The sequence below is a fragment of the Pagrus major genome, chromosome 20 (genome assembly GCF_040436345.1).
Source record: "Pagrus major chromosome 20, Pma_NU_1.0".
NCBI classification, from domain to species: Eukaryota; Metazoa; Chordata; class Actinopteri; order Spariformes; family Sparidae; genus Pagrus; species Pagrus major.
Window position 1 is genome coordinate 15,208,485 of NC_133234.1, and position 26,465 is coordinate 15,234,949.

Genomic DNA, 26,465 nt, shown 5'->3' on the forward strand with positions numbered 1-26,465 from the left:
GCTAAGTTGGACTCGCTATAGAATTCCAAACCTGAAAATCCATTTCTGACAATGTTACACAGCATATCTACAGTATGTTGCTCTGAAAGGTCAGCTGCTGTCAAACTTGCGTGTTGCAGCTTTATCTGTTGTTACCGAAATACAGACACAGTGCAGTATGAACATGAACACAGGGAGAAAAATTATGATTCAAAATGTATTTTGAGCCAGCACTGAGCAGGGTCTAAATATAGTCATTATTTCCCAGCTCCTTCCATAAGGTGTGTTGTTCTGTCCCATTTGAGTGTGCAGAGTATTGTACTATGGCTGTCCACTGGGAATGTGCTGCCACAGATGCTCATTCATTAATTTTCTTCATGTCTGCCAGGACTTAGACTGTAATCTTAGACTGTAATTTATTACAGACTTAGACTATAATTTATTACAGTCTAAGTTCCATGCACTTTAACAAGCTACTTTATTCTAGTCGTTTTATGTTTGTCTTCTCCTGCAGCATGGATGAATTCTGTACATATGAGATGGTTAAGAAGGGGTTTTGCTGTCACACAAACACGAATGAACAAAGGAAGATGTAAAGACAGACGCACTGAAAATACGAATATGGCCAGGAAGAATAATTGAAATTAATGCATTATGTACGGTTCCACATTATTGCATACTGATGTAAATGTGGGGAGTTAAACCAGCTTAATTTGGTTAATGATATTCTCTCTTCCTATCATGCCTCAGGCATTGAGCAACTACACAAAAATCAAGAAATGAAGAGAGATACAGTGAGTCAAAAGACTAGAGCAGGCAGCCTGTGAGCAAAAAGCTGGCAGCTTTTAAATTAGTTATTTTGTCTGCCTGGCCAGTTCTTTCTTGGCTGCTTGCTACATGAAAGCTAAGGTTGATAGCTAACATACAGTATCCAGTAGAGAATACAGTACCACAAGTTTGTTCAGGGAAACAGAACTGACTGATCTCAAGCCACAGAGTACTGTAAAGGCTGCAGATGATAATGTTTATAGTTTGACTTCAAGCATGTCTTTAATAACAGAAACGTCCTCCAACGAATATCTCTTATTTTACAGCGTTGTCTGTATTTTTTATCCTGGAGTGGATCTTTATTGTTCATTAGTAGATGTGGTTGTTGCGTCTAATAAGAAAGACAAAGGATCATGAATAGAGTGTGGGAGATTGATTGGGCAGTTTCAAGAGACAGAGAAATGGTAATTACAATACTTTTGTTGTGATTAATGATCATAACCAGCAAAGTAATTACCATCTCCTGATGTCTCTCCGCTCTCTTTCTCTCTTTCTCTGACACACACAGACACAAAGATGTGAAATTATAGTCGCACTGTACAAATGTTTCACTAAAACCACTGACACTGACACACAAATGTGAAAAGGTGAAGTGTTCAAGTCACTGCAGTCTGCTTTTTGTAGCACAAGCGTCATAAGTGCAGATGAAAGATCAATATATCAGGACATTTACATTTACAAAGAATACCAACAAAAACAACAGTAGTAATAGGAGCTAAACATTCTTTTTAAAGCACCGTTTCCACCGATCAATCCAGTTTAGTTCAGTTCCGTTTGTTACATGAAACGGTTATTTTCTGTTCTGTTGAGGTACCTGGCACACTGGTCTGATACTGAAAGAGTTGAAACACTGCAGCCCACTGATTTGTCAGTGCGAAACAGCCAGAGTCATCTCGTCCTCTGCACTCTGAAGTAAGAAATCACGTCCTGCTCTTTCAGCTTTTCTCAAGTAAAGCTTGTTTCCTTGTTGTAATAAGCAACTACACATGTGTGCTGTGTGTAGAGATTGTGTGGTCGAGCAAGAGTGAGCGAGCAGCAGAAAAGTGACGATGAATGCGAGTAGAGCAGAGGAAAAAAACTTAATCACTTTGTATATGCTGTCAGTCAGGCAGTGTTGTACAGTGCAGGCCACAGTGTGTCAGTTAATAAATGCAGCAGCTTATTAAGTGTTAAGACCAGTCTCCCCTGTTGTTTTCCATCTGTTGGAAAAGTGAAGGTGGTTTCCCTGAAGCCAGCCAGTAACAACCCTGCCTACATTTCAGGGTACTGTCCCCAGTGGAAACACAAAGCAGATCTGGCATTGCGGTGGAGAGTGTTTTATGGTGTTTGACGGGGGGCTGGGAAAATACAGTTTGAAATTACCATTCAACGTTCGTCTCTCTTACCATGACAACAACATTTAGAAATCCGCATCATAGAAGTGGGAGATTCAGAAAAATTCAAACTGATTGAAGCATTTTTGTAATGGTCATTTGTAACATTGTCAACTCTGCTGTCCTGCAGATGGATACTTTTGAAGATGACCATATTTAATTGGTTCAGGTTAATTGGAGGTAATGTTGAGTTGACTAATTTGTAATGATCTTACGCATTCAAATGAGCACCTATGGATAAAATGAATCAACTATGATAGACTGAAATACTTGATTTTAAGCCTGATTTCACAACTCTACACATATATTTCTAGTATACATTTATTTAGCAAGTTTAGCAAATTAATTATAATGTCACATGCTGCCACCCACATGCACCTGCTTTGGCGCACAATGCTGTGGTGACAGCATCATGGGACACATGAAACTACGGGTCTAAAGTCATGATGTAAAAAATAAATATATATATATATATATATATATATATATATATATATATATATAGTCTAATTATCTTTTCTCACAGTGTCAGTCGTAAAATCTAGGGTTTTTTGTTATTCAGTTAAATTTTTTAAATAACACTTTCAAATATAACATTCCCGCAAGTGCCCCTGAGCTCTCAGTCCAGGAAGATGGGAAGATGGTATCAGTCTACAGACACATGCACTGATGCACAGATATGCTGGACAAATTATTTTTACATCAGTGATGTTAAATTAATTTTCTTGGATACACACAGACTCTATGCTCGTCAACCATTTCAGCTCAAACTTGCTCGTCTCACATGTCTTTGTCCCAATATCACCTCCTTTTGCCAACAGCCCTTGTATATACTGCTGGTCCTTTTACTCTTCCTGCTCTGTCACACATATGTTTTATGTATTAGCACTTCAACAACGCTCCGCTCAAGTTCCGACATTTAACTGTCGGTTGACAATTACGACAAGACTGTAAAGCAAAAGGTGAGAAGTGGGCCGTGATAAGAGGGGGAGAAGAAAAAACTGCTGAGACACTTGCCGACAGGACACGAAAAAATAAGAGAATCAGTTTGGGAGATACACAGAGAGCTGTAAAGACCAGAGAGAGTGATTGACAGAAAGAAGGAGTGACAAAAATGGAGAGGTCGTGTGTGAACCAGTGGAGCAGAATGGAGAGAGGTAGGAGAGGGGGATGTGGGATTAGAGAGAGGAGAAGAGTGCCAGAGGGTACAGAAAATGAATTTAGATTATTCAGACAGAGCTGAGCTGAAAAACAAAACAGAAAAAAATAGATTAGTTACATGACCTGACCATTGGGATAAAATATTGGCTCACTACAACAACACTTTATCTACAATTCACTGTGTTAATGTTCTGAACGGATCAAAGGCAACGATTTAAAAAACCTAATTTTAAAGATTCTCATGTTGTTGAATCCCAACACCTGCCTTATCAGAAAACTGTTTGGATTTCAACCAGCATGTCCCTACAGGCTCTTGAAATTGTAGAGACATGTGAACTAAAAAATTGAAGCCTTTCAACACTGGGAAATGGCCACAGCGGGAGAAAGAAGTAACTTACAGAACTCCAGCTTGGCTCTAAAGGTTATTACTGCAGGCAGTTAAGATGGCTCGCTCAACGGTCTGCTAATGAAAATCTACAGTCAATTAGCAGCCCTTCTGGAAAAGGAAGAAAGAGGGAGTGAGAAGATATACAGTAAAAGATGTGGCGTCTGTAGGAAAGAACAGCATGTTGACATTTTAGGTCAAAAGTGGTGAAAGAGTCATTACAGCTAGTTATTCATATATACCTAATTTATTCCTTCACATTGCTGACAGATGAGTAAAGATGAAGTCATTTACCAAAGAAAGTCTATATAAAGGGCAAATTAAGTCCGTACAAAAGGCAACAGTAACGACCCTGAAGGATACCTCCAGTATAAAATGTTAATTACGTCAGGCTCTTGTTCTTAAAGGTGCAATATAAGAATTCTCCAAACTCAACAACTCATTAAATTGAGCAATTTTGTAAGGGAGACTGGTGAATTTCCCTCCCTCTCCTTTTCCTTGCTATAGTTCATGTGCCTGCTTTGACCTGCAATATGTTGGTGTTCAAGTTTGCTGTGTGCTGTGTTGCAAAACATTCTCAAATGGTTGTTTTTAACCATTAATGCTTCGGCTAGCTATAGTCTTGTCTGAGACTGTGCTGTGATATAAATTACACAAAACGTTTGCTGTAAACCCCCAATCTGCAGATCCATGTTCTTCTTCTTTATTTCCATTTCAAGGAGAATTGCACAAAGTTGCTAAAGTCATCTGTTGATTGTCTATATGCTGAGGCTACATCAAACTGTAATGTGTGAACATGAAAGTCGCACATTTCGGTGTTTTAAAACAACAAAATACAAGCAACAGACAAGGTTTTTAAAGTTGCATATGCCCGGCTTGGATGATAATTACCATACCGGGTGCTAATAAGATTTGACCAACTCGAGTTGCCTTGCAGAGTACAGTAGATCAAACATTACTGTCATGTACTGGGGGGAAAAGAAAAGCTTCTGTGAGGAGGCATCGGCAGCAAGACGACAGAACCGAAGCACTGCTCAGCACAGAGGATATTGTAGTATGTTGTGGACAAAGAGACACAGAGAAAGAAAGATTAAAAGAAGTGAAAGAGGCAGAATTGCTGTCGAAAGAGAGAAATGAAAAGGGGCCGTGTTCGGAGGGAGAGAGAGTATAATGACAAGAGGGGGAAGATGATGAATCATACATATCTGACTGAAAGAGATGCTAAAAAGTGAAGAAGAAAAACATAATGAGTGAGACAAACGAATGACAGTGGCTACAAAGGGGAAAAACCCACAGAGAGGAGGGTATCAATGCCAACATCTGTCACTATCCTCATCATCCTGTCTGCTGAAACACTGAACACCCTCGCAGCTCTGTTAAGGTTTATGTCCTACAGCCTACATTCATGCTGAATATGTGCTTCTGGTGTGTGTGTGTGTGTGTGTGTGTGTGTGTGTGTGTGTGTGTGTGTTCTTGTTCACACTGTCTAAAAAAATCTATAGATTTTAGGGTTAAGAGCACAGAGTTGTTTTAACAGTTAGACTTATGAGGACAATACAGTGAGAGTAAGCCTCAAGGGAATTAATGGAAGTCAGTGCAGTGTTCTCACAAGTATAGTAGAACGTGTGTGTGTGTGTGTGTGTGTGTGTGTGTGTGTGTGTGTGTGTGTGTGTGTGTGTGTGTCTGTGTGTGTGTGTGTGTGTGTGTGTGTGTGTCTGTGTGTGTGTGTGTCTGTGTGTTTCTGTTGTTATCAGTATCAGCCCAGCTTGCTGTGGTGAGGACAGCAATGATTAGAGAGCGCAGGAGGGGGGGAACAGCAGCTTCGTAATGAGCTCTGTGTGTGTGTGTGTGTGTGTGTGTGTGTGTGTGTGTGTGTGTGTGTGTGTGTGTGTGTGTTATCCTGTACTATACACATGCAATGTAGTCCTGTGTGCATCTTTATGTCTGTAATTGCGTTTTGACCCATCCACAAGTAGTTCTTGCGTTGCTGATTGTATTGTATGTGTGCACGTTATCCAGTGTATCAGCCTGCGGGGGGTGGGGGTGTGTGTGTGTGTGTGTGTGTGTGTGTGTGTGTGTGTGTGTGTGTGTGTGTGTGTGTGTGGGCATCCCCTTCATTGTGCTCCCTCACCCCTGTCAAATAGCCATTGCGGAGAGGGAGGGATGGAGGAGTGGATAACAATGGTGGCTGAGGTCTGCTGGGATGCTGGCTAGAGGCAGCAGCCCGAGGGATAGAGGGCGAGGATGGAGGAGGTGAAGGTAAAGACGGGGAAAAGAGGAGATATGGATGCAGAAGGAGAACTGTGCTGTAGATTGGTGTGAATGGAGTTGGTGTAAGTGGGAAATTGAAATTTCAGCAAGGAAGAAGTAGTGAGTGTAGAGAAAGAAGATAATAATGTGCAGGAAAAAAGGCTAAATACTTCAACGATAGGAGAAGAATAAAATAATTTCATATTTATAAGTTGTTGCACTGCTTCAAAGCAAGACCAAATATATTGATGGACTATATTTGTGGTGGTGATATAACTGCAGACTTTCTCATTTTCTTTTCTGACTGCACAATGAGTTCATAAAGCTTCTCCTCTTGAATCCTATTATAGTCCCATTCTGTGTAATTTGAAAAAGCTCATGGATGTGAATGAGAACATTTTCTTTCTTTCGATTCTGAACATCACCATCTGTGTCATTTTAATACAATATCAACAGTATTCTTCTTCCACAGACTTACATGTGGCAGAGACTCTTTGCAGATTACAAGAGAGAATACATTTCAAGAGCATCCTGATGGCTTGAGTTGTCCTCACTAAACCCGGTTCTTTAGAATGACTTAAGCCAATTTTAACTATGCCTCGTCTGAGCGATCTGAATACACTTATATGTGGATACATTGTTAACAATCTCCCGCTGTCTTGCTAATTTGTGGCTAATCATTTCTAACTGGTGGAAATGTTATGGAGGATCAAAGAAAAGGAAAATGCAAAGACAATGAGAAAAGAAAATGAATAGAGCTGCACAGCCAGCACAGGAAAACACTGAATGCCAACGTAATAACAAACTACCTTTTTAAAAAATAACAAGTTTTGTGAGTAGTTGAGTTGGTGACTTTGTGAAACGATGTCTTTGACAAAGTCTTAATTATTTTTCCCCTCTTGTAAATTCAGCATTTGTTATACATTAGATTATTCCTTTTAGTACAAAAATATTGTTTTAGTTCGTCCCATTATGTTGCAGCATCAATGTGTAGTAAACTCTTTGACTACGTATATTAAATGCTTTGTATCAGCAAATCAACTGCAACGCACTGTCTTGATTATGCATTTACACCTGCACATGACTAGCTGTAAGATTTCAGCCCGGTCTTAGCGTGAAGGAGACTTAAGCCTGGATGGTGCAACTGAAGGAAGTGTTAGGCCGGACTTAATACAAACACTGTTGGTGCAACAGACCCTGGTGGCTTAAGTTTTTACAAGCTTTTCTTTTTTATGTTAGGATTTTAAGGTTTTATGAAAAAGAGGTTGCGGTGTGCTCGAGAACTGTTTTTATATGATCAAACTGAAGAAAATCAAACTTCAGGCACTCTAAAAACAAATACTTGAATTAGGTTAAAAAGCCTTTATTCAAAACATGACTACTTACAGAATGGCTCCACCATTTTGTATCCTCCTGATGAAGATCATCAAGGTTGAAACCAGTCGATGTTTTATTATTCTGTAAGTAGTCATGTATTGAATAAAGGCTTTTTCAGCAAATTCAAGTATTTTTGTTCCTGCGACACACACGAGTGCCTGAAGGAGGATTTAAAGATACTGACCGTGAATGCGATGTGCCAGCTTCGAGTTCTGTTAACCCTTTCTGTCTTCCCTCATTTTTTGTCAACATTAATGTATCCCATCTAATAAAGGCAGGAAATGACCAAAAACACTGTATATCCGAAAAGGAAACAACAATATTTCAGCAATTCCTAAATGAACAGGGTACTTGGGCAGGATGGGACTGTACGGAAGAAAAAAATGCCGTTTTTATCACAGGAGACTTGACATACGTCGGAAAAGCATATGTGTTAACAATAAAATTAATGCATCCGTTTCAGGGTTTCGTGTAATCATTAATATTATTAGTGACACTTGTTCCTTTTCCTGCTGTGGAAAGAAGTCTGGCTATAAAAATGGAGGATTTACTATAGTTAGTAAAATAAACTTCATGTTTAATCCATATTTGCTTAGTGGAGTGTTTGATTTAAAGAGAGGTGGTGTACATCCCGAAGGGTGTAACTTGTTGTGCACAGGTATTTAAGTATAAATCTTTGGAAAAAAGTTGTTTAGGTAGAGCAGGTGGTTAAAAAAAACAATTGATCAGGATGGAAGTCAACAGCTACAAAAGCTCACTCACTCTCTCACACACACGGCCTTTGTCTCTCTCTCTCTCTCTCTCTCTCTCTCTCGCTCCCTCCACTTCCCATCTATCACGTTGTGATTACTTGATAGCTTAGCCAGTTGGTAGCCCATGTTATAATGTCTAGCCAACTGTGACGGTTGGCCTAATGACTGGACTGGGTGTAGTTAATGGAGGGCAATCTGCTGGAAATTCAAGAGTTGCCAGATTCTAAGAAAAATCTGTCAAGGTTGTAAGCAGGGAAAACTGCCCACCACATGCAACGGGAGGCAGGTGGACAAAAACAAGACAGTGGCAGGGTTCACTTTCAGAGCTGCTAGTTATTTAATTTCACCGCCTGTCTCCGGCTTCTAATGGGGCCTGTCAGTCGCCCTGTGCTAGATTTAGTGGATCGGATCCAAACACAATGTTCACCATCCTAAAGACCACGCAAGAGGAAGTCATGCATGGTTTATATTACCACAAAGGGTTGAAATAATTAGTTGATTAATCCAACTTGTTGATCAACATGAAGTGAACTACATGAATGAATAATTACATTTTCCCTGAAGCACAAAAATCCCACATTCTCTGTTTCAGCTTCTCAAATGTGACAGTTTTCTGCTTTTTCTCTGTTTTAAACCACAGTAAACTGAATATATGTCTTCTTGGGCTCAGGGAAGCTGCAGGGAAAACATACCATATATTTATAAAATTATTCTGTAGCTTTCAGCCAGCCATTAGAATTCATGCCACTATGTTGTAAGAATCAACTTGCTGAAACTTGAGTACTACTACTCACTGTCTTTGTTTTGTATCTAACTTTTACATTAGTGGTTTGTGGTGGTTGTGAGAGACTGCTTTGACCATTTTAATGTCAGATAGACGTTCAGCATCCTAAAAATAACAGTTGGCTGCACTGTAATAATGATTTTTTGTTAAACAATGTACTACAACTATCAACAGATTGTGAAGAAATAGCAGTTTTGACGTGATGTCAATGTTTTGTGTTTCTGAGTTATCTACTGAAGTTAGCATGCTAACCAGCTTTCCTCAGCTCGTCCCAGTACAAAACTCCTGTGGTGTAAACAATAATACTCCCCTGGTCCCCAAGCTCCCAGTCTGAACCGCTCGCTGCACAGCTAACTGAGCTAACTGTGCTGCCCACTATTTGTTTTGAATATAAATTTGACAGGTGGCCATTTCTTACATATTGCACCTTTTTAAAAAAGTTTGTTGTTTAGCAGCCAACTTTACTTTGCCTCTAAACACAGTTTAAGAACTTTCTTCCTGATTGCCAGAACCTCTAAGTAGCTCTGTAACACTTCTTACATATACTTTATCTTTTGAGGTAAAGTCAAGGTACAGAAAGCTGTCAGCATGAAGGAGTGAAAAATGTTGGACGTGCTTTACAGATATGACTCTCGGTTGTATTTAACTTGCCAAATCGCAGGCGACCCTTGAGACGGAGTGGGCCCACAGTCTACATATACATATTTAATTTTCTTATCAGCAGATATTGATTGACTGATCCATTCCCAGGTTTGCACCAGTGAGCGAGGAGGCTGCTGTTGGAACCCCAGTGGGAAAAATCATGGCAGCTGCTGTCAATCAAACTATCGTCTACTCGATCACTGAAGGCAACGAAGGAGGTGAGTATACTCTGAGATTTTTGTACGCGGAGTAGTGCCTGTTGTGGGGGTTTTCAGTTGTGGAAGTGGTTGATAAAGTTGTTGGTCCACTCACACCATTAAGTTATGTTTGGGGTTATTAAGTAATTGGCACTTATTAACTTGTAGAGCATTTCTATAACAAGGCCACCAAGGCTTCTGTGTCATTAGTAACTATTTAAAGGAACGCAGAAGTCACGGTTTTGGGGTCACGGCTCAGTACGAGTTCGGTACAACAGAAAAAAAAAAGCAACAAAAAGTTCATAAATTCATAAGGCTTGTTTTTGTTTTGTAGACAGCAGACAGTGGTGTAAGTTTCAGTTTGTTCCATCTAGTTCCAACTGGGACAGTTGTTACAGCCGGCCTGCAGACAAGATACCATTCAAACACAAGGCAATTCAAACTACTTTACAGGGGCACAGAAATACATTTAAACCAAGACATTAGAAAATGTGTAAAATTGCATTTAAAAGGCGGTAAAACAAAATCAAGCATATAAATAGTTAGAGATTCAAAAGAGGTCCTGGTCAAAAGCCACAGTAAACCGTCGTTTTAAATGAGCAGACAGTTTTAGCAGACCCTCAGGTATTCAGGAAGTTTGTTCCAAAGGTGAGGGGCATAGAAACTATTCCTACAGCTATTTCACCTTGCTTGGTAGTGCATTAAGCAGTAAACAGTAAACAGACACTCTGGCAAAGGTCATATTTTTATGCAGAACTAATTTAAAGAAAAATGTAAACGTGATTTTAATGCAAAAATATCGCTTTCACATCTTTTCACACATTCCTTTTGCCTCTCTCCAGTGATTGACACATTTGGATGATGCCGTCTAATATGCTCGAGCATGTTCGATGTGTTTCCACTCACATACAACTGTCGAACAACAACCGCTCGCTCTCAGACATTTACCCCCGCAGATTATTTGAAAGAAGCGGGTGGCTTCACTAGCTCCAGTGTCTCATTTGAACACAATAGCGTGCAATCACACTCACGTTGTCTTCCTCATCTTGTCTTATTGTGTCTTCTTCTGCATTATTTGTTTAATGATGGTTGGAAAACGGCTTTAAGGGGCATAACTGCCGGGCACTGGATTGGAGTTGCGATCAGAGCAGTTATACTCTCACCAATTCACATGCTCACATTCACGGCATGCACTGAATCGTGACGTCCGTGCCGTGACTTCAGGATGAATACATGTACCGTTACACCCTGACTAGTAACCCATTTACAAATAGCTACTCCGTGCATCTTGGGCATCTGAGACGAGGTGGCTGAGACACATTGGAATTCACCATCTTTCTTGCTGTCTGGTTAAAGAAAGATATGTATAAACAGCTCTGTTTAATTTTTCCAAGTTTATGGATGGCATGAATGTAAATGTTATTGTGGCTTAATTGCCACACTCTACAAGGTATTGTTACTCAGGTGTTTTTCTCGACAGCTTTTATGTAAATCACCACCATCTGCCTGCCATGACTTGCATTTAGTCTGGGAAAACAAGACCAGATTTTATATTTGTATGAAATGTGGGTAGAGTAAACAAAAGAGTATTAAAATGCATCTGGTTATGAAACACTTGAAATGACAAGTGTAAATGGGGCCTCGGAGGGTTTCAGTTGAGGTTGCTTGGTTTTTCTGTCATTTGAGAAAGCGTTTTATTTAAACAATGATCAAACTCTCCCTGTTAACAGCTAATAGCTCTGTCCAACCACTTTCCAACTGCCTTTTACAAGAAAGTAAAGTAAAAACAACTTTGTTTTTTCCCTTTTTGACCTTTCCCTCCTATATTTTGCACTCTGTTTCTTTAATCCTACCTTCCCCACTCTTGCCTTCTGTCTTCATCTCCTCTGCCTCTGGTTCTCGCTCCAGGTGTGTTCGCATTAAACCAAACGACAGGAGTGATTTCCACTGCCAAGCCCCTGGACTACGAGGCCAACTCCAGCTTTATTCTGAAGGTGGAAGCCGACTCCATGACAGTGGCGTCCTCCAACCTCCGAGCTCCCTCTAAGAGTACGTGCGTGTTTGTGTTTGTGAACTCTCCACCTCTAAAGATTACAGGACTGTACTTTTGACTTCGGATTGCATCAGCGCAGATTTCACAGTTTGTCTCCTCTCTAATTACACACACACTTTAGGTTTTTCGAAAAAGAAAAACAGTGCGCTACCCACTATGTGATATTGTTAAGTTAATTGCCACAGGCTGCAGCTTCCTCTCCTGCACATACAGTCACTCGCTTTGTCATTCTCTCCGGAGCTCTCTTTTACCTTGTACAAGTTCTCTCCAACTCTTCTTCCATGTCTATACAGTTATACACGTTCTACTGGGACTTGGCTGTTGTTGCTTTTCACGCCGCTTTTTTCTCCTTCTCAGCTGTCTGTCAAACCTGTAGGCTGCATCGGCTTGTTGTCTTCACTGCTGCAGGTTTTTTTAAAATGCTCGCCTTTCCTCCTCCGACTGTTTCAGTCTCATCGGCTGTCGCAGGTCTTTGCCGATATCCAATTATGCAACTGTCCAGAATTTAACTCCCAACTATCAAACATGTTTTTCAATGATCAAAGTGAGCAAATGAAGCTAGCGAGGGAGTTTTGTAGATTGAAGATTTTATCTGTAAAAGCTGTAACTTTTTTCCCCAAACATTGGTACGGAGTGATCTGTACAGGGCAGGTCAGTGTTAAATTAAACTGAACCTGCTATAATGTGAGAACAGCTTAAACGTCTCCCAGTCTTTTATTTCTTTTTGTACTTTTCTCTCTTATTTTTCTTCCATTTCTGTCCCCATTTCAATCCATCCAAAAATGATTTTCTTCCATCGCTTATGTGGGAGGAAAGATCGACCAAAATAAGTTTTCACGCTTTTAATTGAAATTATAGCAGAAGTGAAAATGGTTCTAATTAGTCTCCATCTCTTCCCACACTATCTGTCTTCCTCCCCGCCTCTTCTCTGTGTATGTCTCTGCTGGTCTTTCTCTCTTTTCTCCTTCTTCATTTCAAAACATTTCTGTATTCGTCTTAATTGCAGCTCCCCTGGTTTCTCCTTTTTTCTTTAATTATAGCATTTACCACTGGCTGTTCTCATTTCATCCGACTATTTGAATTTTAGTATTCCACGGAGATTAAAACGACAAGTCATTGTAGTCATTAGCGGATCTTCAATTATTTTTTTTTTTACACATTTTAATCAGGCAACAAATCAATAAGATTCTAACAATGTGTTAATCCGGTTTTCTAATTTAAGTATGGGTAGATATTTTGGTGTGGCTGTTCGTAGATAAGCAGATTAATGTTTGCATCTGTTAGTTTGTTTGCGTTTCTCTTCTCAACTGCCAAAGTTATTTTTCTAAGTGATTTTTTTTTTTTTTTTTTCATTTGACTGTTGGAGTAAAACTTGCGAAGTTCACAATCCTGGAATTAGTTCTGCCTTTGCTTGATGGTATTATGTTGCAGCTTTACATGGGTGTGATTCACAACTCTCTGTTTTTGGCCAGATAAGATTGAATGTGAACCATTCCAAGTTGCAATCACTGAATGTGAATGACAGCAACTCATTGGCACAATGTTTTGCCTCATACTGAATGTGCAGACTGGTTGGCTTACAGTATCGTTTAATATATTTTATTGGTGTTTCAAAATAGATTCTTTCATGTAGTTTGTAATTCAAAATGCCTTTTACAGTAATATTGATTAACTTGATTTTGAATCTTGGCATAGAGATTATTTCTGAAGACGTTTGACCTGGAAAGACCACAAATTCGACTGCAATATGTCAAAAGTCATGGCCAGTGAAGTTCTGGGAATATTTCAGAAATTTGATTAGATGTATCAGAGTAGGGTCATGACTACTGCAGCAGACCCAGACATTCAGCAGTTCAGCACATTGTCACAATCTGCGAGCTTCTTCTTTCAGCTCTAAAAGTGAAGCTAATAATCCACCAGTCACTTTACTGTCCAACTTTTAAATTTGGTTACAATTGAATTTATAGTTAACTGTAGCTATTAGATATTTGACTGTTAACAAACAATAAAATGATTTATAAACCATTTATGAAGCAGTTCTAAAGGTTTATAAACATCAGTTGCAGCTTTAAATGATGTTTATAGATGAACTACACAGTATTTATTAACTGTTTATAAAGTGTTATAAATATCAGTAGCACCTTTAAAATAAACTATTGCTTATTAATTGTTTACAAAGTGTTTCATTGTTAAGCAGTTAAATAACTATTAATTAAGTTTAATTAACTATACATGTACCATCTGTTAATAATGGTGATTATTAAATGTTGCCTGCATTTTTAAAGGGCCTGAAAACTAGCTTTGTTTATTAGCTTTTTGGTGTGGTAAATGGGGTTCTACATAAACACAATATCTTCTTTCAGAGTTACAAAATTTGTGGTTATTTTACCTGAGAGATTTCTGCTCAGTTGGACATATGTGATGACACACCTCTGTGCAACACCAATCACAGTTCAGGATCATTTGAATCAAAATGTGTTGACAGCTTGTTAGCACTGTTAATCACACAGCCCTGATGAAGCAGATAAGCTGAGCTTTTGAGTGTTAAACTCTTAATAAACACCACCCAGAGATGCTTTTTTGCTCCAAACTTGTTGCTTATTCAGTCGTGACTATGTAAAGTTGTAGAGAACTGCTTGAAATTATAAACAAGGTTTTCAGGGACGTTAACTTCCTTTGTCTCCTCTGTCTTTGTTTTCTCAAAATGCTGCTAATCACCTCGCGAAAGTGGTTGAAACTTGGGCTCAGATTTCTCTCAAGGAGACGCTGTTCAATCATTGTCAGAGCAGTTTTTAATTTATCAGCCTGCCCAAGCTATACAAAAGTAAAGCAACAGCAGCACTTATTTAGACCTTAGTGTAGCCATGTTGATATAATCACTACAAGAAAAAGATAGCTGCTGCAGTTGTAATACTTGTGACAGCGGTAGGTAATGCAGTTTCCCTGCCCGTTGTTGGCTCTTGTTGCCTTTCTTGCCGATATGTGGCAGGTTGCACTGCAGGCCTGAAACTTTTATTGTTTGCATTTTTATTCTTATAGCTTGCTCCTTTATTGTAAAACACACTTTGCAATACCTGAAATAGAAATTGTAGGCATTTCTTTAGTCTGTTTACCAGCAATTACTGCACTACTTCTTGTAATGCCAAATGCAAAAGTGAATCATCGTAACGTATGAATTGTTTCTGTGTCTTAGCTAACACAGCTAAGGTGATAATTGACATCCAGGATGAGAACGACCACCCGCCCGTCTTCAGCAGAGCTCTTTACATCGGAGGGGTTGCAGAAGATGCTAAAACGTTCACATCCGTCTTGCAAGTACAGGTATGATCACACACACACACTTGAGCTGAGACAACTGGTTGATTTATTTATTAGTAAATCAAAGGAAAATTTGTTGCCAACTATTTTGATAAACAATTCATGGTTTAAGTCCTTTTTCAGGCAAAAATGTCAAACATTTACTTCTTCCAGCTTCTTAAATATAAGGATTTGCTGCTATTCTTTGTCATTTATGATAGTAAATGAAGAATCTTGGGGGTTTTAGACTGTTGGTTGGACAAATAAGCAATGTGAAGACGTCACTTTGTGCTCTTTAATGATTTTTATACATTTTATAGACGCAAATATATTAATCGTTAACATAATCAGCAGACTACTCAAAAACAAAAACAATCGTGAGTTGCAGCCCTAATACATATCTAATCAAACCGAGTGGGGTAGATGAAAAATAGGAACACACACTGTGATTAATGAAGCAAAGCCCATGAGCCAGTTCAGGCTGCCCCACTTGAGTCACCTCTACACTCGCATGGCATTCTCCTCTCGCTGTAACATATATCCAACAGATTGTTTTAATCATGGTGGAGTACTGAAGCCGTCAGTGCTCTTCTCCTTCTCTGGCTTCATGCCTGCTGCCACACCACTCACCTGAAAGCTATGTTGTTACATCACCTGCAGTAGAGTCCACCTTGTATCATCACTCCCCACTCCCTGCTGTGCTCACTTTGATGTTTCCTTGTGTGGAGCAACAAAGTAAGAGCTCTGGGGGCAAATATTAATGCTCTGCATATTCTACATTTACATAATGATCTGTTCCATTTGAGGTTGGCTGACTGAAATGCTATTGCTTTGCAATAAATAATGTCTTTGTAGAGCTAAAAGAGGTTTTGCCTGTGACTGTGAAAAAGAAGTGTGAATTCATCTGTATTACATCTTTTTCGGCTTCAGTTTGTAATATTGTTGCATGAATCAGTTTATATTTGAAAGGAAACCTATAATGCTGTTTTGTTTTTTTTCCTTCAGTGTGTTATAAAGGTTATTGTGCTCATAAAAGGCATTAAAATTAAGAAAGCCCAAAGTCCACACCAACAGAAGCTCCTCTCTCCCACAGAAAACACTGCTCCTGAAACGCCTCGTCCAATCTTGTGCTACCAATTCTTGCTTAAAAGAATATCCTCGACTTTAATGTGAGACTCAAAATATTATGACTTGGACAGATAAGTGATCCAACCATGACAGCTTTCCATCACAATTCACTTTAGCTCAGTACGAAAGTGCATACAGTGCCTGTGCAGATGTGTGTGCTGTTTTTTTGTTGTTTATTTTAAATGAAGACATATTTAGCCATGTAACAAGATTAATCGTTAAGATTATTCTCTGTGTCGCTCCCTCGACATCTACCTCCATCTCCCTGTTAATTGATACATCTTTTTGTTTCCCTGTCTTTTAACCTAACTCTGGAGAATTTCATATCACTGTAAACAACTCGAGCGACTCTCGTATTATTAAAATGCCTTTCAGGACCCAAAATGGGTCACAGAGTCTATCTTTCAGCCCCTATCTGAGAAGCGGCAATATGTTTTAATGAGCCAGGATGCCACAAGAGACTCGGGCAGGGTCTCTAGCAGGAAAGTATCTGCTTTAATATTTTATTACAGTTTTTAAGATCATTCTTAGATATTCCTGCTTCATTAGATCACACACCGTGAGAGTGACAGGAAAGATGAGAGAATAAGGGAGAGCATGCAACAAAGAGTCATATTCAAAACCTGTTTCACAAGTGTAGAAAATTTACTTTTCTCACTGATAAACCTGGTATCTCAAATTATTATTCCTCTGCTGCAAACACCTGCGGCGCTGGTTTTGCATACAGATTTTAAGACTATATTTGGTTGGAGCTACTTTACAGCAACCTGCTCTACCGTCACCTGACCTCTTTAAATACTTGAGCAGACTGACAGGAAGAACTAATAGCCTGCTAGTCAGCTTGATCACCGCAGGGAGAGGCGATAGATGTGGAGGTTGGAAGGAAGGGAGAGGATTGATGGTTGGATAAAGATAACTGGCATCCTGCGGAGACGCAAACTGACTGGACAGAAGAAGGAAAGGAAGACATACATGATTCATGTGTAGATGAATAGATGGAGTCGGGGGGTGGACTAGAAAGATGGACAGCGATGCTGGCGGCACACATGCGAACATCCAGATGAAAGTGTAAGACAAAAGATTGAAAGTTTGAGACACGTGCAGTTTCAATCTCAGTGGTTTCACTCAAGTATAACTAATTCCATCACATCTGTCTGAAGCACATGCGTTGTCTTAATGAGTTTTGAGTGAGTGAATGTGTGTGAGTGTGTATATTTTTTAATTGTGTGTATTGCTTCATGCAGGGCTGTCATGCCTTCAAAGCGTACTTGTTCAAGTACATGTGCAGTTCTGTCTTTTTGTCCCTCAGAGGATGCCAGAACGCAGTTATTTATTAGCTGAGCTTCGCATTAGCGAACCTATTCATTACCTGCAAAGATTGTCTTGTTTTTCTGATTTGAATTCAACAACCAATCCAAAATGCAAATGTCTGGAATCTACCTTTCTTTCACTCTCCAGCCTCTCTCTCCAGCACTTTGTTAAAGTGCTTCATGAATGCATTTATTTTTGAATATATGCTGTTAAGTGATACTAAAAGGCTTTTAGTTTTCACCAAAAACTGTCACTTAGAACACAGTTACTATACTGAAATCAACATACTTTATTAACGGCTTTGTACTTACAGGGAATGATGCAATGCATTCAAGTGTGACAATAAGAGGGCTGCCAATTAAAGATGTAGAAAGCGATACTGGAGAAAGATTGTTAATTGTTAAGTCTCGCCCAAAGCGTCAGTTTTGACAACCAAGAAACGAAACTCAACAATTAACTATCTCTCTCCAAAATCGCTCACATGCACTAAGACGCCCAACTGTCAAAACTACAGGCTACTGAGAAGCTCAGGTTCCAACACACTCAGAGGGAGAGTGACTTCATTCTTTGCTTGTGATGCCGTTGCTCCACTATATCTTTACATAGCACTCAGTAGAGCACATACGTCCACCAAGGCCCAACAGTCCCCTTTAACTCAATAAATCATAATCCAGTATCAATCTCAATAGCCCCGCAACACTCACATCATTTAAGTAAAGTCACTTCAGATTTTACAGTGCAACAAACAAACAAACTGTCGTAGGTGAAAACAAAACCTCCTTATCAGAGGTAAAACTTTTGGTGCTTTATCAGTGTTCAAAATCTCATATACTTTAAAGAGACATCAAAATGTCTCTTCAGCAGTTTAGTCCTTATTTTTGTTTTCTTTTTCATCTTTTTTCACAGCTGTAAATACAACTCAAAAATTAAGGATTTTATTAGCCACACTGACTCTTTTAAGTATAGTTAAATTGGCTCTTTTCCAGTGTAAACATAAAATACACAATACCAGCTATGAATTTGAAGGTAAGTGGATTTTGGACACAGCTATACTAACAGCTGATTGATATTACTGCAGGCATTCAATGTATTCCTAAAAAGTTACTCTAACTTAACTCTGTAAGTAAAAAACACACAAAAAATAGATCTATACATCTTTTCTTGCCTTGGTCCTCCCTTATTCCCCCATCACTCTATATGTATGCCTTTATTTCCTCACTGCTTCCATTTCCTTATTCCCTGGCCATGAGAAAAAATTACATTTTTTTGGTTCTTGCTGTAATATTGTTAGCTTTGATGTTGTGGGCGTCTCAGAGCTGAATCAGTAGTCTGTATTCCCAGCCCCTCTTATAAAGACCTGGCAATAAATCAATGTCTGTCTTTGTGAGTGTGTCTGGATGTAAACGTGGGGTTTGCATGTATGTGTGAATGAGGGAGAGACTTGATAGTGAGCTATAAATATACAGTACCTGCATACAGCTCAAGGCACCACTTTATCCCCTACTGCTGATTCAGAGTACTACACCAAACAATAAACGCACTGACAGGTGTCCCCTGCGAGATAAAAGCAACAGTAAAATGTGGCCTTTTGGTGAGCGGATATCAGTTCTGGAATGATCAATATACATGGCAGCGCTGCGTATTGATTAGCTGCAAACACCTCGTATCGAAAATAAGGAGGTGGCGGGATCACCGTGATTAGAATCATCACAGATCAAGTAATTTATAATTATGATAACAGCAACAATGACTTGATCACAGTGTTGTTGGGATGATGATTATAATAATGACACCATGTATTAATTATTATTTTCCTCACTTTACAGGCCCTGGACAAAGACACTGGTAACTACAGTTCTATGATGTACCGGCTCATCATTCCCCCTCCCGCTGGTAAAGACACTAAAGACAGCAAAGACGGCTTCGTCATCGAACCGTACAGCGGCGTGGTGAAGACGGCGATCATGTACCGTAACATGAGGAGGTCATATTTTAAGTTCGAGGTGGTCGCTACAGACAACTATGGTCAAGGACACAGCAGCAAGGCTGAGATAGTGGTGTGTATATATACAATTTTGACATTGCTGACAGGTTTATAATGTTCCTGTAAAAAGGTTTATTTCGTCTTATATTCTACATTTCCCCTCAAACAAATTGAATGGTTGAACGAATGGTTAATGCGATTTATGTGGCTCCCAGAGCGTCCTTGAAGTCGATAAAAAATGTGAAAACAATTTCAGATTGTCAAAAGCTTGAAACATAGTTGATCTGAAAATGTTATCTTTTCCAATTCCAACTTTTTTTTCAGTGATGAAGGCGCCAAGTTGAGTGAAATTATGCACAGCTGAACACATTGCGTTTTATCTGCATTTTCTTTGTTGTGTAGGTGTCCGTCGTGAACCAGCTGGACATGCAGGTGGTCGTATCAAACGTCCCTCCAACTTATGTGGAGAAAAACAAAGGCAAACTGCTCAGGTAATGAACATTCAACCACGTTTTAAACTTATTTAGAACAGAATATATGAATAAATCATGTTGAGCATTAAACTGGCTGTACAACGTGTGCCCTGAGTGATGAGAATCAGTCTTTTATTCAATTTTTAGGAACTATACTGATGTTCTTATCTGGAGAGCAGGCAGTTTGGGTTCAACATGGACCATCAACATAACAAAAAGCTGTTGAGGAACAACCATTGACTCTGTAGATATTCAATTTATTGTTAGACTGAACAGTTGCCCAACAAAAGTCTCCTCTTATATTGTGATACAGGGCTGGGCAAAATATCAATATCGACCCTATATCATATTAGATTATAGATATTGTTATATCGTGATATGGCATACATGTTGTCTTTTTCTGGTTTTAAAGGCTGCATTACAGTAAAGTGACGTAATTTCCTGAACTTACTAGACCGTTCTAGTTGTTCTAATACTTGTCTTTACCTACTTAGTTGTTAAATCCACTTGGGGTATCGTGATTTTGTTTGAAAATTAGAAATCTATCAAAATTAGCTTAAAGTTTGATCATCAAATTCAAAGGCAGTATCTTGATACCCCTTATTGTGAAGACAATCATCTAAATGATTGATCTGAGATGTTGGATTGATTTTTACTTCAATAAATTAAATAGTGGCAACCCTAATCTCCAGACGACAGAGAACTGTTAATCAGAAGTGTCATTGTGTTAATATTTAACTAATATATTCCGGTAATATTCATCCCCACAATATTGTCACAGTATCAATATTGAGGAATTTGGTGAAAAAATATATTGATATTTGATTTTGTTTCATTAAGTGTTTTTTGAGGAGATTTCAAAAACAACGACCTCAATATAACCTAAATATATTGTGATATTATTTTGAGACCATGTCACCCCGCCCTACTCTTATACCTCCGAATATACTATTTCATCTTAAAGGTGAAAAGCACCTCTTGCTGTCCATATGTACATTGTCACTGCAAGCCCAAAGGCTCAGTAATGGTTCAAAAGTCACAGTTTTATATGAGAGTGTGTGCATATGAAGTAATGAGACATGCAATATTGAAATGTAAGTTTCAGCCTTGATTTAATGCCTTTTTACATCACACAGTTCTACCAGTCAGTGGTTCCCTTATATTGATTTAGCTATGTTGCGTGTTCATAAGAAGGGCTGGGGCTGTAATTGCTACCACGGGGAAATCAACCAGACTTGGTAAAGAGCACAAACAGTGTTGTGTTTAAAAATAGAGTTTTTATCCTTAAAAAGTGTCCTAGTAAGAATGAAGCTCAGAGTGCTTTGTTGAGTTAGAACTCACACAGGGACTGTAACGGGGACAGGCATTAGACCACCACAGCTAGACCACAGACACACAGCAAAGACATTTCCTGTTAATTTATTAAAACAAACCAAGCTGTGGTTGCAGATTTAGCTCATCATATATCTTTATATTGTACTGTTGTTTTTGTCTTTTGTTGGTATTAAGGTGTAGGGGGGTTAACAAATCCAGACAGGGTTTAACCCAGATCCTTGTAAGTGACTATAAGGACATATTTTCCCGGAAATTGAAATGTTACCTGTTTTTGTTACCTGTGCCACCAGTTGGCTTTTTTATAATCCTCCCCCACTTTCTGTCCCTTGAAGCTAACTCAAACTGTTTATTTAAAATATTCCTCGGTACATTCAAAACATTTGGAGCCCTGAAAACATGACCTTATCAACACTACGGTGTTAAATATGTGATACTCTGACTTTGCTTTGATGCAGCTCAGCTTGTTTGAGGAATTTGCTTGAATCAAGTAATATTATCTCCCTCCACAGTTGGCCAATATATTTTCATTCGTCTGAAGAACGGCAAGATGTAGATACTGAACACAAACCCCACATTCCTGCACATATATTATGGTATATTTCTGCTTCTACAGACAGAAACTGTAATGCTTCTCATTTTTGCCCCAACTTGATAAAGATGTTTTAAAGCGCTTACCATCCTTTCTGTCTGCCTCGCTGGCTTCCTTTCTCTCTCTCTCACACACACACACAAACACACACACACACACACACACACACACACAGAGAGACATACACATAAATGCAAACCTTAGTGGGGCCATTCCTGCTGTGAGCAGGTGTTTCCGAGGGTACAGAAATCAATATTGCACAGCATGAGTCTGTCTAGCTGGTGGGATGAAAAAAATGTGAGTGTGTCTGTTCGGTGTGTGTGGTGTGACCTGACTCTGAGGAGCTGTGTGTCTGCATGTTTGAAAGAACATGCTAGTTTCCTCAGAGGTGTGTTTTTGTATCTGTGTCGACCATGTTGGTATCCTAAAGGAGTTAGAAATATGCGATCCCACAACTCAAAATCCATATTTTTTCATCTTTAGAATTTTGGAACGCTACGTCCAGGAACAGATACCAGGAGCAAAGGTTGTCGTGGAAACCATCGGGCCCCATCGCCATGGTGATGGATTGGAGCAGGAGGACTACACCAAGTCGGACCTCATGATTTATGCCATCGACCCGCTGACGAATAGAGCTGTATCTCGACAGGAGCTCTACAAGTAAGAACTTCGCCAACAAATCTATGACAAGTAAGATGGCAGCTCTCCAAAAGCTTTATATCCTAAATTTCATTGCAATTAAGAAATTCCCAAATTAATTGCCCTCAATTAGTTTTTTGGAGTGCTGCCATTCACACAAGTTTTCAGGTAATTTGCCTGTCTTGTACTCTCTGGCAGCTCAATCAAACAAGAAGAAAAGTTTTGTCAGTCCTTATTTTTATTTATTAAGTAATGAGAATGTATAACTGCATCACTTGCATTAAGAAGTAATAGAGTAACAGCTGTGAATGTGCAGTCTTTATTGGCAAATATGGTTGGTCTTAGTTGCATTATGTGTCTCTCCTCCCAAGGTTTCTTGATGGTAAACTCTTGGACATCAATAAAGAGTTCCAGCCCTTCCTCCCTCCCGGTGGACGGATTCTGGAGATCCGAACACCTGAAGTGGTGACCAGCGTGAAGAAAGCGGTGCAGACTGTAGGCTACACAGAGGGGGCGCTGCTGGCTCTGGCGGTTATTATAATAATCTGCTGTGTCCCCGCCATATTGATCGTCATTATTACCTACAGACAGTGAGTATGAATTATGTGTAGTATTTCTTTTTTTCTTAATGGTTTTGGAATAAAAGTTGAAGTTTAATCAGAGACAGCTTGGACTGAATGAGGCTGTAGGAGCTTACCGTCCCTCTGATAGGCTTGTGTTTAAAAGATAAGACTCTACTTTCCTTTTTTCAACAAATCCCATGAAAAGACCAAAACAACAGCGGGGCGATCCTCATAATTAACCTGACGGTTGGAGATGGTTTGTTGCACAGAACCATTTGTAAAGGCGCCTCTAGAAACTGTTGAGCAGGCACTTTCAGAAAGTACTCGGCAGGGGATTGGACGGACTATCTATCACTGTTTATCACAGGCTAACTTCAGCCAATCAGATCAACTGTAGGACAAGCGGAGCCAGTTCATAAATCAAACACTAACTGATGCCAGTCGGGAGGAGTTGCTCAAAGGTTCCTGATTGGTTTAACGCCTGTGTTTGGCCACATGCACTTAGAGGCCGATCACACCAAGACGCAACACTGAGTGCCACGGTTTTCTAGCAGTTTTCAGAAGTTGAAATATCGTCAACTTTTCAGTGCAAGGTGCAGAGTCGCAACTCTTTCCCCATTAATCACATATGATGGCCAGATGTGCAGGCAGCCTGGCTTTACAGGCACACCACGCTGTTTTGTCCAAAACAGGCTTTTCCAAGGTGTTTTTAAAGTAATCTCACCTATGGCGACGAGTCTCTGTGTGATCAGAACCTAAGCTTGAAGCCTGGCAAGATGGATTTGCAAGATCTCATGATCATGATCTCGCAAATCCAGCTACCTCAAAGGGTAATAATACCTTTGCACTGGGTTCCCAAACTGTTCCAAATAATGATGAATGTGGGCACTGTAGCACTGCTATTTTCAGTCATGTACATTGAACCACATCTGAAAGCCTTTTCAGGAAAAACAAAATGTTTTTAGCTAATTTTTAGTTTTGAAAGTACTGAAAGACCATCATTGAACAAAGTGGTAGATTATTGTGTAAAAAAATCATAGTCAGCTATTAAATCTATTGCATTCAACAGTTGAGCGATAATTCCTATATTTGAAGCTTATAATGTTCTTTCTGGTTTACACATTCTAGCCACTAACGTGAAAACACCTACTCCAACATCAATTTGGTGCTGCTTAATACCAATATGTGAATTTAGGTCCTAAAGGCATGTGGGTCTAAAAAAAAAGGAGGATTGGACTGGAAGGCTAACAAAGATAACAAGCCATTTAGAAAATGTCTGAATTACTTTTAAGAGACTGCAGACAGACAGAAAAATAGACAAAGCTGGCAGCCTTTCCCACAGGACGTCCTTTTGCACTATTTATCATTTTATCACCTGGGCCAGTCACTTCCCCAGATGATTCAGCATGGCAGCCTGTCCCACAGTGCCAATTCTAATAGTTTGTTTAGCTAACCACCGTGAAAGGCTATTAATTTCCTCCGTCTCCTAAACACACAAACGAACACACACACACACACTTAAACTGGATCAGCGCATTCTGGAGGGAGCTACTCATCATGAGACAAATAACAAGAGTGAGGAGAGGAGCCTTGAAGAAAGAAAAACAGTAGTAATCATCAGCATAATTATCACTAGCCTCTGTTGTTAAATGACTCTAATGAAGACCAATTGTCCGACTTGCTTGTAAATTACAATAAGTAAACCAGACTAACAGGAGGTACTGTGATTTATGATTCAAATAATCACTAATCTTTCTCTCTCTTTCCCTGTCTCTCCGTCTGATGCTTCTGCCACCACCAGATTCAAAGAGTGAGTACTGCTTTCATATTCCTAGTCTAGAATACTAAAGTCATGGCTGTCTTATACACCTTTCATTGTGATTAATCTGTTGACTTTCATGGTACAATAAAACGGATGAGATCAGGAAGGGCGGTGAAACGAAGAGGACGGTGAACAATCAAATGAATCCTGAAGAACACAGAATCAGTAAATGTCCAAGAGTGATGCTTTTACGAGAGTATGTCTGCGTGTGGTCATGAGTGTTGGGGCAGTCTTTGCACCTTGGTGTGAAGACCTGGAGGATTGTGGGGGACTGCGTTCAGTTCAGAGTTCATCTGTGGATCCCAACATGAGTATTATATATTTTTTCCGTATAAACTCAGGGGTTTTGTTATAGAGCTTTTTTTGGTATGAGTAGCAGCTTACAGTAGCTAACATTTCCTATATTTTGCTGTCACATTTGAGTCACTTTGCAGACTCTTCAGTCCTCATGTTACCCTTACACGATGTTTTAGCATGCCACAAATGAACATCTCAAGCATGAAGTGAATAGGCTGTACTAGGAAATAGACGTTTGTTGTTTTTCTGGTTTGTGCTCCCATTCCATGAGCTCTGTCAGGTCCTTTTGCAATGAATTAAGGCAGCTTATTCAAGAGAAATCAGAGGAATTCAATTGTTGACAGATGTTGCAACATTGGTGACTGTTTGGCATCACAATTGATCCTGAGCACAAACCTTCTTGTTAGTTATTAAGATGTTTCTCTAAAGTACAATGCATCAAAGTCATTGTTGTGCTAGAAATGCTAAACAAGGTCAGGGGATCACAAGAGTTAACAGGCTGATCCTCTGTGAAGCATGAATTAATTTTGATGTAATTATTGTTAATAGTTAAGTCTGCACCAAAATGATGGACAGACCAGCATGGCTCAAGGCTACATCAGATCTATTCAGCTGGCAGCCCTGGCAGAATAGCAACCTTATTATGGCCCTTTGATATTTTTGTTCTTATGCTAATTAGCCTCTTCATACATCCACAAAAATATTCGTATGTCATTAAAACGTCTGTTTAAGCAAAGGGAATAGCAGTCAAACTGACAACCTCCTTCTAAGATTAAAAAGGTTCGTTGTTTCTTTCCTGTACATTTGTATGTTTAATACTTCTTCTTCAAGTAATTCTTGGTGAAAAGTAAAAGACAAAGCTGACAAAAAGATAAAGTAATTATATTTAACACATTTACATTCTGAGCTTTACAGGTCTGACGTAGGGAATGTAAATAATCAAATCTGGCCCTTCTAAAAAGGTAATTGAATAGGACTGCATACTCGCACATAGATGCACATAGATTTCACTTCACTATGCTTTAGTGAAATTAACCTATATTCACGACGTGAAAACATATATACTAATATTTCATATACACATAAATAGGAGTTACACGAGGACTCGCCCAAGGAAATGGTTGAAAGCCTAAAAGCTGAGATCTGTTGAACGAAGAAAGAGGTTACAAGCCCTCCTTTCCTGATTATAACCATTTCACTACTTTTGAAGGTCTGGATTTTATTCTAACTTTGGATAACTAACTGT

At 39.3% G+C, this 26,465-nt stretch overlaps 1 protein-coding gene across 1 annotated transcript in view; it reads left to right on the forward strand.

Annotated features, from left to right (window-relative positions):
- The window catches only part of LOC141015507 (protocadherin-15-like), a 169,969-nt gene that overhangs the window by 111,563 nt on the left and 31,941 nt on the right, over positions 1-26,465 (forward strand). The window contains exons 26-33 of the mRNA XM_073489602.1: positions 9,640-9,749; positions 11,637-11,777; positions 14,975-15,102; positions 19,344-19,574; positions 19,904-19,992; positions 22,382-22,558; positions 22,909-23,127; positions 24,902-24,910. Of these exons, the coding sequence (XP_073345703.1) occupies positions 9,640-9,749; positions 11,637-11,777; positions 14,975-15,102; positions 19,344-19,574; positions 19,904-19,992; positions 22,382-22,558; positions 22,909-23,127; positions 24,902-24,910 (1,104 nt within the window). The remainder of the gene's footprint in view (positions 1-9,639; positions 9,750-11,636; positions 11,778-14,974; positions 15,103-19,343; positions 19,575-19,903; positions 19,993-22,381; positions 22,559-22,908; positions 23,128-24,901; positions 24,911-26,465) is intronic.